This window comes from Sparassis crispa, assembly GCF_003851025.1.
Source record: "Sparassis crispa DNA, contig_000010F, whole genome shotgun sequence".
NCBI classification, from domain to species: Eukaryota; Fungi; Basidiomycota; class Agaricomycetes; order Polyporales; family Sparassidaceae; genus Sparassis; species Sparassis crispa.
In genome coordinates, this window is record NW_020939758.1 from 501,296 (window position 1) to 517,070 (window position 15,775).

The 15,775-nt window shown below is 56.2% G+C and overlaps 5 protein-coding genes across 5 annotated transcripts; 1 reads left to right on the forward strand and 4 right to left on the reverse strand.

The window, feature by feature from the left end:
• Positions 1–52: 52 nt before the first annotated feature.
• On the reverse strand, positions 53–262 carry SCP_1201580 (hypothetical protein; the record flags this gene model as incomplete). The annotated part of the gene is made up of 1 exon (XM_027763044.1): positions 53–262. The coding sequence occupies one exon, from the start codon at positions 260–262 to the stop codon at positions 53–55; it is 210 nt and encodes a 69-aa protein (XP_027618845.1).
• A 1,280-nt stretch (positions 263–1,542) lies between these two features.
• Positions 1,543–4,284, reverse strand: SCP_1201590 (Anaphase-promoting complex subunit cut9; the record flags this gene model as incomplete). Its single annotated transcript, XM_027763045.1, has 10 exons — positions 1,543–1,770; positions 1,834–1,969; positions 2,023–2,142; positions 2,197–2,349; positions 2,403–2,528; positions 2,586–2,789; positions 2,839–3,076; positions 3,130–3,289; positions 3,339–3,793; positions 3,846–4,284. The coding sequence occupies 10 exons, from the start codon at positions 4,282–4,284 to the stop codon at positions 1,543–1,545; spliced, it is 2,259 nt and encodes a 752-aa protein (XP_027618846.1).
• A 339-nt stretch (positions 4,285–4,623) lies between these two features.
• Positions 4,624–5,682, forward strand: SCP_1201600 (Uncharacterized RNA-binding protein; the record flags this gene model as incomplete). Its single annotated transcript, XM_027763046.1, has 5 exons — positions 4,624–4,950; positions 5,016–5,138; positions 5,199–5,414; positions 5,469–5,585; positions 5,653–5,682. The coding sequence occupies 5 exons, from the start codon at positions 4,624–4,626 to the stop codon at positions 5,680–5,682; spliced, it is 813 nt and encodes a 270-aa protein (XP_027618847.1).
• A 1,595-nt stretch (positions 5,683–7,277) lies between these two features.
• SCP_1201610 (hypothetical protein) lies at positions 7,278–7,514 on the reverse strand (the record flags this gene model as incomplete). The annotated part of the gene is made up of 1 exon (XM_027763047.1): positions 7,278–7,514. One exon carries the CDS (start codon positions 7,512–7,514, stop codon positions 7,278–7,280), a length of 237 nt encoding a protein of 78 aa, XP_027618848.1.
• A 781-nt stretch (positions 7,515–8,295) lies between these two features.
• SCP_1201620 (Inorganic phosphate transporter PHO84) lies at positions 8,296–10,318 on the reverse strand (the record flags this gene model as incomplete). Its single annotated transcript, XM_027763048.1, has 8 exons — positions 8,296–8,443; positions 8,501–9,015; positions 9,063–9,445; positions 9,505–9,628; positions 9,679–9,785; positions 9,838–10,013; positions 10,072–10,125; positions 10,179–10,318. 8 exons carry the CDS (start codon positions 10,316–10,318, stop codon positions 8,296–8,298), a joined length of 1,647 nt encoding a protein of 548 aa, XP_027618849.1.
• Positions 10,319–15,775: the final 5,457 nt, after the last annotated feature.

A 15,775-nucleotide genomic window follows, 5' to 3' on the forward strand; every position in this document is an offset into this window, starting at 1 on the left:
TGCGCCCTAGTTCCTTGCGCTTGACGGCCTCCAATTCTCTCTGTTCTGTGATCTATCTCTCCCTTTGTTCCGCTGTTGGTGGTGGCCTTGCAATCTTGGGAAGAAGTAGAAGGATATCGAAGACATCCCTCTCTTCTGTTTCACGACGTCGGTTCAGCCGCTTAGCAAGTCTTTCCTCCCTCTTCTGCTTGTTTTCATTGCACTCCATCCGGGTAGAAGCAGCTTTGCCAATGCTTGCTGACAAAGGTGGGGAATTCATCATGATAGTGTTTTTATAACGGACGAGGTGTAGACAGCATCAAAGAGGGTGCTTGGAGGCCACTCAGTTTGGTCAGAATGAACACTGATAGCCTTATTGTGAGGGACGAGCATTGTGCGAGTAGGATCAGCGAGATCAAGATAAAGGACACCTCCGAAGTCATGAACCGTCCATTGCCGGCTACTTGGCTGCAAGTTGGCATCGACGTCGCTATTGCGAAGTTGGGTGTCTGTCCAAAGATAATAAGTCAGGCGATCTTTTCATGTTCACGAGCTGTGTATTGGCATACTTTCGGAAGGAAAGCCGTATCTGTATTTGCGAGCTCCAAATGGAGCCCAGGGGGCACCAGAAGCCCGTTACGAGGGTTGTCTATCTCATTGATACAATCACTTTCCTGTGTCACGGTTGCGACCACTGGTAAGTGCTTTGATATACTAGAAATATGTTCTATCAGAATGGAGAACATGGAAGAGCATCAAGTACCATATCGCGTCTTCTTTGGTGTGACCAACATGCATATGCTGCTGAGCGCTATGCAACACACTCTCTATCACGAAAAACAATGGTCTCTCTAAAGACCTCGCAGCGCATACTAGTTGCTGATCCGGTAGGGGAGTAGGGATCAGGAGAGCCGGGGTCCAGAGGAAACATCCTTGCGAGCTCTCCCGGCCTTGCATGAAAGTAGATATGCGAGTTTGCAGGAATCAGAGGCCTGCCATAGTCGATCGTGGGGAAATTAGCATTGTCAGGGTTGCACACTCCACCTTCAGCTTCCAGAACAACTCCAGTGATGAATCGGATCCATTTGAGGAGAGAATTCGAAGATACGGGTCTTGGGTACAGTGAGACATTGTACCTATTCCCATTCCACTTCTCTATCTTCGATGGAGGTGCACACTTCTTTCGATTCAAAGTGAGGCCGCGTCACGGTGAGCTGGACAGAGACGACGAGACCTCCTTCTGCGGCTAGATCGTCCATAGATGTTGAACGGTGACGGTGTCGCGGTCACGTGTAAACTTTGACGGTACGTTGTCGTTTTCACTTGGCAGTGGCAGTACTTACTACTGGCAGTGTTCAGGACATGAGGAAGACACTGTGCGTTCTCGAGTATGAAGTTTGGAGCTGAAGCTTGAGTTCGCAGCGATGAATTACCAAAAAGCCAGTTAGTGCAGGTGCAACATGGATCGAGGTAATCAACGGTCCGCCTGGCCATAAGCGCACACTTCCGAGACATTCTGTTGTTACTGTGCACTACCCGCAACTTAACGTCACTATATATGTACTACCCAACACTCATCTCATCATCTTTAGGGACATGTACCGGCCCTTGCATGTCCCGACTAGCTGCAATCTGCTTGCCCTTGTCCCTGTGCTCACGCATTTGACGCGCCCAGTCCTCTTCTCCTCCTGGGACGCCCTTGAATCCGAACGGACCCGCATCCGCACTGGCCTCTAGTGCGAGGTCGAGGAGCTCGAGCACATGCCCGTTAATTGGGTCTATGCTGAGAGTCTGAACGTGAAATAAATGAAAGCCGTGAGACGAGATCCACAAGGTTGGACGGAACCTTCGCACCTCGTGGTATTTCACGACAGCAGCATCAATATCGCCTAAGAGATGGTAAGTCAAACCCAACAGTGCAAGTGCGGTCTGGTTGCGAGGGTCGATCTCGACAACGTGCTGGTACGCCGCTCGCGCCTCCTGCAGGCGCCTTCAAAGCGGTCAGAAAGCCACTGGGACACTGCAATTCAGAAGCTCACTCACCCAAGTTTGCGGAAGGACGTGCCTAGATTGAGGTACGTTGGTGCCCACGCTTGCTGAGAGCTCTGAACCACCTTTGCCAGCTTCAGCGATTCCTGGAACAGCAAAACTGCCTCTTCGTAGCTATCTCGTACTCAGCTTCCAAACCGAGTGCATGCAAAAAAAAATGTGACACACTTTCCGTGATTGTAAGCCATCACGCCGCGCTCGTTGATCAGCAATGGGTCACCGTCGCACATGAGCTGTGCAGCGTTGAAAGCCTCATCTGCGAGGGTTTGGTTGGACAAAATGATATGTTCCATGCCGACAAACATTAGGGGAAGGTGCGAGCTAAGAGCTACTGCATCAGTATGAAGGGATACCGAGACGTTCGACTAGCTCACCCAGTGAACATCCGCGAGCATGTGGAATATGCCGTCACCGCGTGGTCATGCTCGCCCTCCAACGCGAACGTGTGAGCGAACGCAATCCACGCCGGGCCAAAGCGCGGGTCCATGAGCGATGTCTTACTTTAGCAGGCGTGTTTAGCCGTCCTGGAAGATGCCCACTGACAGAGATGGACACACCTGAAGTACGATCTCGCTTCTGTCCACTTTTTCCGGGTGAGATACCACACACCCACCGCATACCAGCTAATTGGAGACTCCGGCTCTTTCTCGACAAGCTCGTGCGCAAGGAGGAATAGCTTCGAGTTTAGGTGCGAAAGATGGTGCATGCAGGCTATATGTACTGGCATAGTTGGCGCATGCACGTCCACAAGGCCGAGAATTCTGCCTGGCGCGTGAGTGACGCGCAGACAACATGATAGACAGACAATACCTCGTGGTGACAGCAAAACAATCTGCCCATCTGAACTGTGTGTATAGTGCGTCTGCGAAGCTGTATAACACGTCGGGATTGTCGCCTAGTCCGTACTCATCGACGAGGCGCCGCCTAGTGAGAGCATGCTCCTCTGCATGTTTGTATTTGCGCAGTTGGGAGGTGTAGATAAGCTTCACGAATTCTGCGTCTTCGGGGATCTGGTCGCTGTATGGGAGTGACTGTATGAAATCCCACTCTGAGATGGCTCAGCTGATGAGTGCAGCTCGCATCGGTATGGGGATCACAAACCTTCGTCCGGGGTCATCATCTCTCCACGGACGAGCTGCTCGAATGATTCGAAACATTTCACGTCCAGTGCAAGCGCTTCCATGAAACAATGTTTCGCCTTTTCCGAACGGCTCAATTTCAGCATCATCAGTCCGCGTAAATGGCACATCGACGATTCAATCTCCACCGCGAGTCAGTTGGCGAGTAAACGAGTAGACCAAAGCTCGTACCTTGACACCTCCGTCCAAGTTCGGAACTGCAGGACCACTCCGCTCCAACTCACGGAAGGGGTTCGCCTCGCCGAGCATTTCCAATGCATCTGTCCATTTACCTTGTCGCACCTGGCTCTGCGCAGCCAAGTATCTGCACACAACACTCATGTCCACAAGTCGCGATACGCCCTCTTCGAACCCGACTGCGACGTCAATCATCTCGCCAGGGCCCACGGGCAGTCTCGGGGCCACCAGCGTTCCCGTAGCCATTGGCAAGACAACGGTCTCTCTCCCCTTTCCCTTAATATCAGGTGCAGACGGTTGGAAGTGGCCATTGCTCAGTGGTGCTACCGGTACGTTTGGAGGTTTGGGCGGCGACGTGGGGAACGGTCGCGTGAGCAGTCGTTCCGCGCGGGAATACTGATGCGTCAGAAAATACGTCTGCGCAAGCCAAAACGCGTCGTTTGGGTCATCTGCAACAATCGAGCAATCTGTACTGCGGGTCATGAGAATGAACATACTCACTGGTTATACTGACGATCTTGTCGCCCCAGAACGCAGCCGTGTCGTACATATGCTGTAGGAGCGCGTCATGTCTCCACAGACGCATACGATCGACCATCTTCCATTCGTATCCCTCGCCCTCGGTATCGGCGTCGTCCTGGAACACGTCAGTGGTGTCATTGGCGAGCGGGTGTCTGCTGGTCGTCTTTGTTCTCCGCGGCAAGCGCGGTGAGGAGCATAGTGGCGATACAGGGAGAAGTGAACGATTCGGATCCAACGTGAACGAGCGCTGATTTGACGCGGTGCCGCTGTTGGCTTCCACGAATGAGTTTACAAGCGATTGCGGTCCGAAGGACAAGGACGTGTTTATGGAGTGGCGAGGGCGTGAGCTCGAAGGCGACGGAAGTCTTGGGACAGGCTGCACATTGAAGTTGTGTATTGGCGGAGGTGTCGATGCCATAATATTGGGAACAGCCTCTTGTCGCTATTTCGAGTACCTCTATTCAGCCGAGCCTCGAGAATGTTATGTAGACCAATTATGAGATTTTTTTTCAAAGTTTCAAACCTCCAAAGCATCGACAGCCAGACACCAGCCGCGGACTGAGTGAAAAAAATGGGTCGTTAAGACGTGGCCGAGACAATGTTGTTGTGTCGAGAATCGGAGGCGGTTGTTTGGATCTAAGGCTGTTGGTAAACAAAACCATGTGATCTTCATCTTGCTCGCGATCTCTCGAATTTCGTCGATGTAGTCAATTTATCGTTGCTACCTCTCCACCCCCGACAGCAAAAGCCGTTCAAGATGCAGCCAAAAGCGCGAAAACAAGGCAAAGCCACCCAGGAGAAGTTAGAATCAGCGAAGCCAAAATTTACTGAGCCGAGCAGCGGCGCAGCGCCAAAAAGTGCGAAGCCTTCGAAGAAGCGGAAAGAGGTCCAGGAGGAGCACGTAGAATCGGAGCAGGAGCAGGAGCCCGTCGATGATGACGAGTCAGAAGATTCGTCTGACGAAGACGCCTCGGACCTGGACGTGGGCGAGGAGTGGGCAGGGATCGACGTGAATACGCTCCCTACGATCGCGAAGGACGACGTGGTTGTCAAGAAGAAGTTGGAGAAAGCAAAGAGGCAACCGGTGAGTCTTGCTTTGGCTCATATCATAGCCTGCGTTTAAAACAAGCATTCGCTCGATGTTCAAAGACGGGGGACCGCGGTGTGATATACCTTGGCCGAATACCGCATGGATTCTACGAAGCACAAATGCGGTCATACTTCGCGCAATTCGGAGACGTCACCCGACTGAGGCTTTCGCGTAATAAAAAGGTGCCCTTGTCAAATATCCTCCAAGTTCTGCGCCAATGCACAACTGACCCTCTGGCGCAGACGGGCCGTTCAAAGCACTACGCATATATCGAGTTTGATTCCTCCTCTGTCGCCCAAATAGTGGCAGAGACGATGGACAACTACCTGCTCATGGGTCATATTCTCACATGCAAAGTCATCCCGAAGGACGAGGTGCACCCCGAGCTCTGGATCGGGGCGAACAGAAAGTGGCGGCTTGTACCGCGGGACCGTGTCGCGCGTGTGCAGCACAACAAGGTATCCTGCAGCGCTGTGTTCATATCTGCTATGAGCTGACACTACGGTCCACAGTCCCGGACACAGGAGGAGACGCAGAAGGCGGAGCATCGGCTGCTCAAGCGCCAAGCGCAGAAGAAGCGCAAGCTGGAAGAGGCGGGGATCGAGTATGATTTCGAGGCAGTTGCATATGCAAGTCCCGGCCATCGCCATACTTGATTTATATCGAATACAAACTTACCCCTTGTTTGTTACGCAGAAAAAGAAACCAGCGGCGATCGAGACGTAGCCGGTATTATATACTTACCCAGCGGTCTTCCACTGTATCGTCCTTTCGTGATTTCTTCGCGTGCAAATGTACGAATGTCGCTCCGGAATGTCGCTCGACTCCTTGGAGGAGCACAGTTGATAACATGTGATTTGTGAATATCCTCTAGGTTGCGATTTCTATACGTGAGTTGTTCCGCCTTCTTGACCAGCATGCCGAACCCAAGCTCGGGCTTACTCATTTAGAATGCTGGGCACACCGTTATAGTCCAGCCCCGTTCCCACTGGAAGTCTGCGGCATTTCTCGTGCCTTCTCTCAACCGTGCCTTGGCTATCCAGTGTGTGCTCTGGAATACTCGTGGCTGTTGGGCAGGTATCGGATGGTGCGGTATGTACTACGAGTCCTTTCGTGCCTTTCAATTTGTTTGCGCGGGGACAGTTTGCGCGGGGACACGGGGCGGCTCACGGGACGAGATACCAACGATCATGCATACTATGATGAGCAGTCCTCAGTATCCTGTCAATTTGTCAACCGGATTCGTGACAGCCTGAGACGACACCAGGTACTGATGCATACGCACGACGTTCGTAAGGGGACGTGGTACGAACGTGCCTGCTGGTACCTGGTACCGTCCGCCGGACATGTGCATGACACACGATGAATCAGATGATGCTAGGAATGCGACGGTCACAGGTGAACGTTAAACCTGCACGTAGCCTATGTTTTGCCGCAAGCTTCCCCTGCGACGAGGTCCTTCCCGCGAACGTCGAACGTCCTAGGAACCGAGCGGAGGTAAGCCGCCCTTGTCTGCCATCTCGATTCCTAATAGTCGAGAGAAAACACTCACCGCAATGCTGGTGAGTCCGTGCCCCGTGCGATAGTGCCGTCAGTCACAAACGAGGCGTGCGTGTCCGCTCTATACTGCTCCCCATTAGGAGAATTGAATGTCGGGACGGTGCACCAGGAGAATCAAGGGCAATACTAGAGGCTGGTGAACGAGTGTACGTGACTAGCATTCAATCAGGATTCAACGTTCAGTATTGAACTTACCCTCAGCAAATATCAATTAATTTCTGCAACCGTAGAGGGCTGGTCTTGGTCTATCGTAGCAGCCAAGTACTCTGCCTTCTGTATGTCCTGCGCGAAGTCGGCGACTAGACTCGTTTCCATTCGCCCGGGTGCACCGTATGTGCACGCGCTGCGCGCGATTTTGCGGGAGGGAATACTGCGAAAGTCGATACGGTGTCGTTATACCCCCCATACCTGCCGTCCAGAATCGAGACTAGTCGGCGGCGATTGAACACTTTTATGTTCGCCACGTTCCAGAACTAATTTTCGTTTTCAGGTAGAACGGTGCTAAACGTTAAACAACAACGCCGGCAGGGGCCGCATCAAACAACAGCCCTCAGACTCCCGCGCTTGTTATAATCCACTGACATGCACAGGGGGATGATCCAAACGGCCACCCAATTACACGAATGCCAAAAAATACACAAATACTGCTAGTATACAACACCCGCCAGTCTGCCAGTCCGCCAGTCTCGTACCCAAAAACCCGCTCACAAACCCCCCAGGCTGCCAGCGCACGAAAACGCAAAACCAACTCCCAGCACGCCCTACAACCGCGCCTTCCCCCGCTCGCCCTTCCGCTCAATACCCTCCCGGCGGTCCGTCGCCTGCTCCCCCCTCTCGTGCGCAATCAGCTGCGGGTTCTCAGGCTCCTCCTTCGCGCCGACGCCGCGCACCGACTCCGGGCGGTCCTCGGGCGCGACGCGCGACGGGTCCGAGGGCTCCTGGAACCCGGAGGGGGGCACGAGCTCCGGCTTCCGCTCGGGCTCACGCTTGGGCGACATCGCGTGCTTTTAGGTCTACTGGATGGCGGTGGCAGTTGGGGGGGGGGGGGGGGGGGGGGGGTTCGATATTACTCCCAAACGAGATAGATAGATACCTGGAACCCAAACGCAGCGCGGTTCAGTGCAAACCCCGGGGTCGAGTGTAGTACTGAGATCCCGCACCGTTATTATATATCGTGATAGTGTGCGAGTGCAGATGCAAGTGTGAATCACAACGCGGGTCGATGGTTGCAAGAGAACAACAACAACGGAAAGAAAGAAACGAACGAACCGAACCCCTCGCCTTCGGGCCCGCGGGACCTACGTCACCTCTGTCGGCGCACGCTCCAGCGAGCGATCGTGAACCAAGACAGCGCAAAGCGATCCTACACACCTTCCAAATCCGGCACCACCCCACCACCTCCGCGAGGTTTTTCACCGCCACGCCCAACGACCGCAAATAGCTTTGCATTCCACAAGCAATACACGTACTTCCATGCCAACCCGAGGTATTATTCACCCTAACCACACCATCACCATCCCCGGCCAAGCGCCAAGGCCCAAACCAAAAAAAAAGGGAAATAAAATAGCCAAAAAAAATAGAGTGAGTGTGACACACAACATGGGAGGGGTGGACGCGCGCGCGCGCGAGTACTACAACGAGAAACGGTTGGGGGGTAATCGTGGTTGGGGGAGGGGCCAGAAAAAACATGCGTCGTGAGGCGTGACAGTGAGGGGTAGTCAGTATAGTCAAACAGCGACACGGGGTACAAAAAGCGCTCTTCTAGCTCTATAGCTAGCTCTACACGGGGGGCACCGCCTCCGCGACGCCCTCGATGAAGCCCTCCTGCTTCTCGTTCGAGATCTCCTCCAGCGTCAGCTGCTTCGTCTCCGTGATCAGCAGCGTCGAGAACGCGCCCGTCAGCATGAAGAACGCGAGAATCTCCAGCCTACCGCACAGCGTCAGCAAGCGCACACACACACAGAGCAGAAGAAAAGCGACGCACAGGTGCTTCACAAACATATTCGTACCGCCAATGTTGATCATCCGCGCAAAGCCCACCTGCGAGACGACCGCGCCGAGCTTGCCCGACGCCGCGGCGATACCCGCGCCGGTGGAGCGGTACCGCGTCGGGAACGCCTCGCCGGGGACGATGAACGTCGTCGTGTTCGGCCCAAAGTTCTGGAAGAAGTTCGCGAGGCAGTACAGGAACACGAACGCCTTCGAGCCCGGGCCCGTCGAGTTCATCTTCTCGTACCCGAAGCCCATGATGATGAACAGGATCGTGAGCATGGTGAAGCCCATCAGCTGCAGCGGCTTGCGGCCCCAGCTGTCGATCACGAGGAAGGACGCCCAGTATCCCGGGATCAGCCCCCCGACGGACAGGATGATGTTCCCGACGCAGATGTTCCGCAGGTTCGTGTACACCTTCGCCGTGCCGGTGAGGCTCTTGCTCGGCGAGCCAAAGCCGATCGCCTGGAGGACGATGGCAGAGTTGAGACCGAGACCGTAGAAGGCGATCTGTCGGCCAGTCAGACGGAATCATTTCAGAGTGAAAAGCCACGTACGTCGAGCGCGAACCACGAGTAGGACGTGCCGATGAGCTGCTTCATGTTCTCCCACCTGGAGAAGTACTGGATGAAGTCGCGCCTTGTCGCCCGGGGCGCCTTGACGCGCTGCACGATCGCGTCGGGGTCGACGTAGTACGAGCCGCTGGTGAGGAAGTTGTCGACGTCCTGGGCGGCCTGCTTCACGTTGCGCTCGACATCCATGGTGAAACGCGGGGTTTCGGGAATAGTAAGACGGAAATAGAGGGCGATCGCGCCGGGGACGCAGCCGAGACCGATGAGGAGGCGCCACATTTGGTCGACCGAGGCGAGGACCGCGGGGTTATCGTGGAGGAGGCGGTGCTTGTATGCGGAGACGATGATGAAGGCGACGAGCGCGCCGGCTATCAGACGTTCGGGATTAGCGGTTGGAACGCCGCAAAAATCGAAGGCAAAAGCGCACCGAACTGGCCCCAACCCTGGTTGGCGAAAACGGCGGTCATGAGACGCCCACGGGTGCGTGCCGAGGCAAACTCGGACGAAATGACGGCGGACAAGGGGTAGTCACCGCCAATTCCGACGCCCATCTGTGTGCGCGAGTCAGATTGTGCGCTGTGAGGGATGTTCAGAGGCTTACGACGAAACGCCAGGTGATGATGACCGCGATAATATTTGCGGCGTGAGCCTGACCAGCAACGGCCTGACCGAACGTCGCGACGATAATCAACATGAGCTCGATACCGTCTGCATTGGGGGGTCAAACTACGGACATGAAACGGGAGGGAGAAATACTTACACATGCGCTTACGACCGACGAGATCAGCCATCCAACCGAAGAAGAGCTGACCGAAGAGGTTACCGATTGGAGTGGCTACCTTGACGCCTAGGGACTGGTTGGTGTTGAGGACCTGGCCCTTGCCGTAGACGTAGCCCAACATGGTGGAGGCGATGTTGATAGCGAAGATGTCGTAGCTGGAAGGGCGGGATGAAATTGGTGATCGGGCGGAAGCAAAAAAAAGATGAAACGCACGCATCGGTGAAGAAACCTACGCCGGCGACGAGCGACACCCTGACGTGAAACCAGCTGGGATAGCGGGATAAGAGAAGGGTGGGGGAACGACTGCGGAGAAGACTCACGAGAAGGGGGCGTTATCGACCTCTGCCAAAGCAGCACGACGCCTCTCGTCGAGGGCGATGGCATGTGAAGCGGTAGCCTTCTGGATCTCTGGATCAGAGGAATTGGTGGAGACCTTTTCGGCAGTGTAGGTTGCGGCCATCTCGACTCGGAGTCAGCGAGCGGGACGGGGTGGTGGTCGGGCGGGAGAAGGAAGGATGAGGGACAGAAGGAGAGGCAGGTCATGGGCGGGGGATTTTATGTGGAGAAAGGCGAGCCGGGCCAGGGAAAACCGGACAGATCTGATGAAACGGCCTGGAATGGAGCAAGGTTTGAGCTGCCTTGACCGCTTCTGCGGGGTGCACCGCGAGGGGACCAGACGCTCAGTACCTCGCACGTTCGACGCGTCCGGCCAATCATCGCACGCGTCGCGTCTCTTTGGCCCTGTTTGGCCCCCTTTCCCAAAGCGGACGACCGACTTCTCGCCATGCACGTTCCCTCTGCGCTCCCTCGGCTGCTCCTTCTCCCGCCGTCTGCCTCCTCTCCCTGCGCCGTGTCCCCGTCAGGCTACCAATTGCAAGTACTAGCCATTCGTGCCTCGACATCCAAATTTTCTCGGTACCGGTTTCCCCCGCTCTCCTCGGTCGATGGCCCACTGCTCTGTCCACCGCACTCAGCCTCGCCACTGCGTAGACGTCCCGCGACGTTGCTGTGCCTGGGAAGCGTCTCCTTAATCAAATTGCCTTTACCGTTCTGCTGGAGTTCACTTGACTCATCCGTGCCCGCGAGACATGTATACTTGGAATCTCAGGGCTATCTTCTCTATTAGTATCTACCCGTGCACGCCCCCCCTTCTGTGACGCTGCGGAGGATATCAAGTCATATGTGTACACCCCATCGTATCTCGACGCAGAGCGCCACACCGCGAAGCTTCCCGGTAACGTACTCCTCGTCCACGGTACGCCAGTAAGACCCACCGATGATCGATCGTCGAGCTCGACGGTGTGCCTCACCTCTCGCAGAAATAGCCGAGCATAATGAACGTGTCTCCCCCCCCCCGGCTCGCCATGACGCTAGTGGCGTTCCCAGCCGGCGCACCTACTCCTGCTCCAACTCGAGTGTCACGCTACCGCCAGTGCAGCCAGCACTGCCCGACTCCTCTGCATCGGCGGTATCAGTCCCTTTCTGTGTCCCCCGCTTCCCATCCCGTCCATTCATTCCACTTCAGCCAACCACGCTGACAGCAGAATGCGCCACCGCGTGCTATAGCACACTACAACAATTCCGCGCGTGTCGCACACGTTTGGCGCTCACACCCGCCAGGGCAGCACGTCTGCCGAATGCCACAGTCATGCGGTCCTCTCCCCTCCTTCCCTTCCCTGCTTCCTTCGCCCCCCCCCTTCTCCCCTCCACGCTGTCACGATGGCGACCGCCCTAGCAGGCCTGGCCCACTGCAGTGTGCACCGACGTGAAACCCAGGATCCCAAGGACGGGCGACAGTCTCCAGGAGCATCGCCCGCTCCCCCACTCTCTCCAGGTGGACCGATAGAAGCGTGGGGCCCAGGCGGTAAGTATACCAAGGTTCAGTCGCGCGCGCGCGATCTTCGCGAAGTCGAAGCACACCGTGTGTTGCCGCGGCCCGCGCGCACCTCGGGTGTGCGCAGATCGGGGCGGTGAGCAGGGGCTTGAGCTGTGCCGACGATCGCGTTGAGTGTTCATCGACATCTTGCCTCGGGGGGGACGCTCACCCCGCGGGCGATGGGGGCGTCGGCGAGCGCTGAATCGGCACGGTGCTCCGAGCGCGTCGATGATGCGTGACGCGCCGTCTGGCGAACGTATAAGCCGACTCTCGTCGGCATGATGCTGTCATCTTCAGGACCCGTGCCCAGTGCTGGCTCGCTGCGGTGGTTTCCAGGACCAGAGCGCGCACCGCTAGGTGCCGCCTCGAATAATCACCGTGCGCCTCTGCCCAGTTCTAGTCCGTATGTGCGATACCTTTTCGGCACGCGCGCTGTGCGGCCTATCGACCCTATCTGAAATGTGCGATGTCGCGCGCCCGCTGTCCTCGGATCACGAGTATCGCTGCCAATCATGGATGCATGACGCAAGGCATTGGTGGCGCATCATCTCTGTCCACATCACCCGCTTATCCGTCCCCCACGCCCCATCCGAGCGTATACGTCGCCACTTGGTGTGCGGCATCCGCATCGGCCTTCGAGTACGCGTCCGCCCTTCAGTCCGGCAAATGGCACGTATTCAGCACATGTACAGCGCGACGGCCGTTGGCCCAGATCCGTCAACGCGCCCACCGCCCGCACGTTCGCCAGGCACACCGCCTGTGAGCCACCGCTCGCTGCTACCCCACTCTGGTGGTCCCGACCTTTGCACACCGAACTGGCGAGTGGGTGCACCGGCTCTCGATGGCTGGAATGGACTGCGGCGGCGCGGATGTATCTGCGATCCGAGACCGCAGCGCAGCCGGACATGTGGTGCATTGTGGACCACCCGCTCGCAGCGCGCTACATAGTATTCGCTTCGTCCGCTCTGGACGAAAAGTTGTGCGTTTCTGGATTGAGTTCAAGGCGCGCTGGGTGTTTCCGTTTCTGAGCTCTCCGTGGAAGAACCGAGGGGCTCTGCGTAGAAGGGCGCGGGCGCGGGCGGGGATAATTCTCGAGCGCATCCCCTGCTGCGAGCCGTCGTCGTTCTGGTTTCTCAGAGTCCAATGCGAACACGCGTCATGGGGTTGTCTGTGTCTCCAGGTGACGACGACTTCCTGGAAGGAGGTCAGGTCGTATTCAGGCCTGGCGCGGTGCGCTCGCGCTCGAGTCTCGATTTCTCAGAGGAATGCCAGTCGAAGGCAGGCTGGAAGCAAAAAAATGCATTTTTTTCATTTTGCAATCGATCGTGATCATCAGCTTGCACGCATGTCGAACTGGTGAGCGAGTGCCAGCTCTGGAATGGACCGCGCCGCGGATGTTTTCGTGCGATTCGAGACCGCAGCAAGGCCTCGCAGCCAGAACTGGTCGTGTGTGGTGCTATGTGGACCCCACCCACTCGCAGCAACCTACTGTACATAATGTTCGATTCATCCGCTCTGGAGGAAAACGTGTGCGTTTCTGGAGGGAGCTCAAGGCGCGCTGGGTGTATTCGTTTCTGAGCTTGCCGTGGAAGGCCGAGGGCGTGGGCGAGGGACTTCTCGACCGCATCCACTGCTGCAAGCCGTCCGCATTCTCAGAGTCAAATCGGGTTATCTTTGTCTCCGGGCGACGACGACTTCCTGGACGGAGGTCGTATTCAGGCCTTGCGCTGTGCGCTCGAGTCTCAAGTCTCGATTTCTCGGAGTCAAATCAGGTTGTCTGTATTTCCGGGCGACGACGACGTCCTGGACGGAGGCCGTATTCGGGCCTAGCACGGTGCGCTCCGCGCTCCAGTCTCGATTTTTCACAGGAAGCCAGTCGAAGGCAGGCAGGCCAAATGCTTTTTTTTCTCCATTTTGCAATCGTGCGGCCGCGATCGAGATGGCTCAGGCGCGTCGACGCGGAACGTATCCTCCGTCCAGTTACGTTGGTGCAGATCCGCTTCGGGAGCCCGAGAGTTGACGTGCGCTGTCTGTGGAACAATCGTGAGTATGCTACATGTAGCCACGCCCTTCATTGACATCATTTTTATTCCCTTAAGATGAGTGCATAGCTTGTGGAGGACGCTCCGAGCACACCGATAGCCCATCCACCTCGCCTGCCAGAATAATTCACAACGGCGACCGCTGACCATAAGCACTACGTGCGCGAACGTTTCCCCATTAGTGAGTGCATTATGTCCGTCAGCTGATGCGGGCTATGTATATCGCCCTGTGCCCACTGACTCTCCTCGGAAACCAAGTATGGCTGTCAGTATCTCACTGCTGTCAATCGTAATGCAATGCGCCGGTGGTGCACCTTTTTTGTCCGCTTTGGAACCATGTTCACTCGCTCACCGCATGTGCGGACAGCCTGCACTCTACACAAAAATTTAGTTATTCAGTTCGCTGTCAGCAGCGGTGCATTGCAACTCGCAGCGCCCTCGCATACCGCTCCGCAAGTCTCGACAACATGCGAGCCACGAATCGCACTCATATTCACTGATTCAAGTCCAAATCTATCGTGCGCACGTTCGTCAGTCAGTCAGTCATTTGGGGCCGCATAATCTCCCCCGAGCCGCATCCCCGAGTCATCATCCATTCGTCCCTCTCAGACTAACTCTTCACAGGCCTCGGCGGTCCTAGTTTATGAATAAGCCACCCCCCGCCTGCCGCCGGCTCGGGATGCGCTGCCTGTCCGTCACCGGTGAGTGTTCGAAGTGTATTCGATGGCTGGAACGCTGTCCACGGTTGTCTTGTTCCCTTCGAGATTTCAGGCTTCATATATGTGGCTCGACGGTCAGCATATTCGTCCGCTCTGGAAAGCCTGCTCGTTTTCTGGGGGCCCATCCCTTGTTTATCACTGACCTTTCGGCGGGATTTGCAGAAACAAATTGCTCGAGTTCCGCGGGCGAAGCAAAATATCGACTCACCGCACATCGCTGTATCATCGATGTTGCCGCCTTCCAAGGACGACTTCCTCGACCTGGGTTCGCTCGCGTGCCAGAGCTTGCCCAATCGATTCGCCTCTCGAGCCTCGCACTGGTCAGGCACGGAAGCGATATTGAAGCGTTTTGCATTTTGCAGTCATAGTGCGATCGAGCCTGCCCGCAGCTGCAGAGATCGAGATGACCTAGGCGTTGCAGAAGGACGGAGCTAGCGGCTTTTCTGTGCCTCTGCAGCTGCTCCGTGGACTAGGTGGTTGCGCTGGCTGAAAGCGCGCGGGTGCTGCCGGGTTTGTTGTGTGCGTCAAATTCTGCATTCTGTGTCCTGGGGTGGGGGCGTCTGTGCCATAGAGCGAACTCGAAGGAACGTATATATCATCTATCCGTGTGGTCTTCTTGTCTTCACTGGCAGATTGCTACGGTCCCTGAACAGTCGAAGCTCGACTATTTCGAGACATGCTTCCGTCGTGCTCCTCTGATGTTGTTGTCAATGCGACGTGGGCCGCCAACAAAATTTCAACGGACGTATTGGATGCTGAGCGACGTGCCGCACGCCGTGGCCTTTACCCTCGATGACGCCTTCGATCGGGCCCACTGGGGTAGACCCCCCACACTCCTGGATGCCAGACTCAACGATAGGCTCAACCACATACGGTTCTCCCGACGAACATGGGCGCGCTCGTGCGGCCGGGGCCAGCGGTTTGGAGACTTCAACAGGGTCTCCACACACTTCGGTGTGTCTTGATGCGAGGTACGGACATGCAAGTAGCAGTCATTAATTCCCGTCTGCTCCTTGGCTTCTCTTCCATTTTTCACGGTATTAGTGTCATTGATGCGAGTCGGTGCATACGCGCGCCCGTAGTTTTTGAGCGGTCCGCCTCGGCGTTGTGCGGGGTGCGCGTGGGCCCGCGGTCGAGCACGATGGTCCGCAATTTTTCACATAACCTTGTCGGTACCAGAACTTGCAGAAAATTTGCATCCGCCAGCTGTAGAACAGAGGCGCAGTAACGCGAGCCTCGAGCTCGGGCTTGGTTTTTCAACGTTCTTGAGGTGTCCGGAT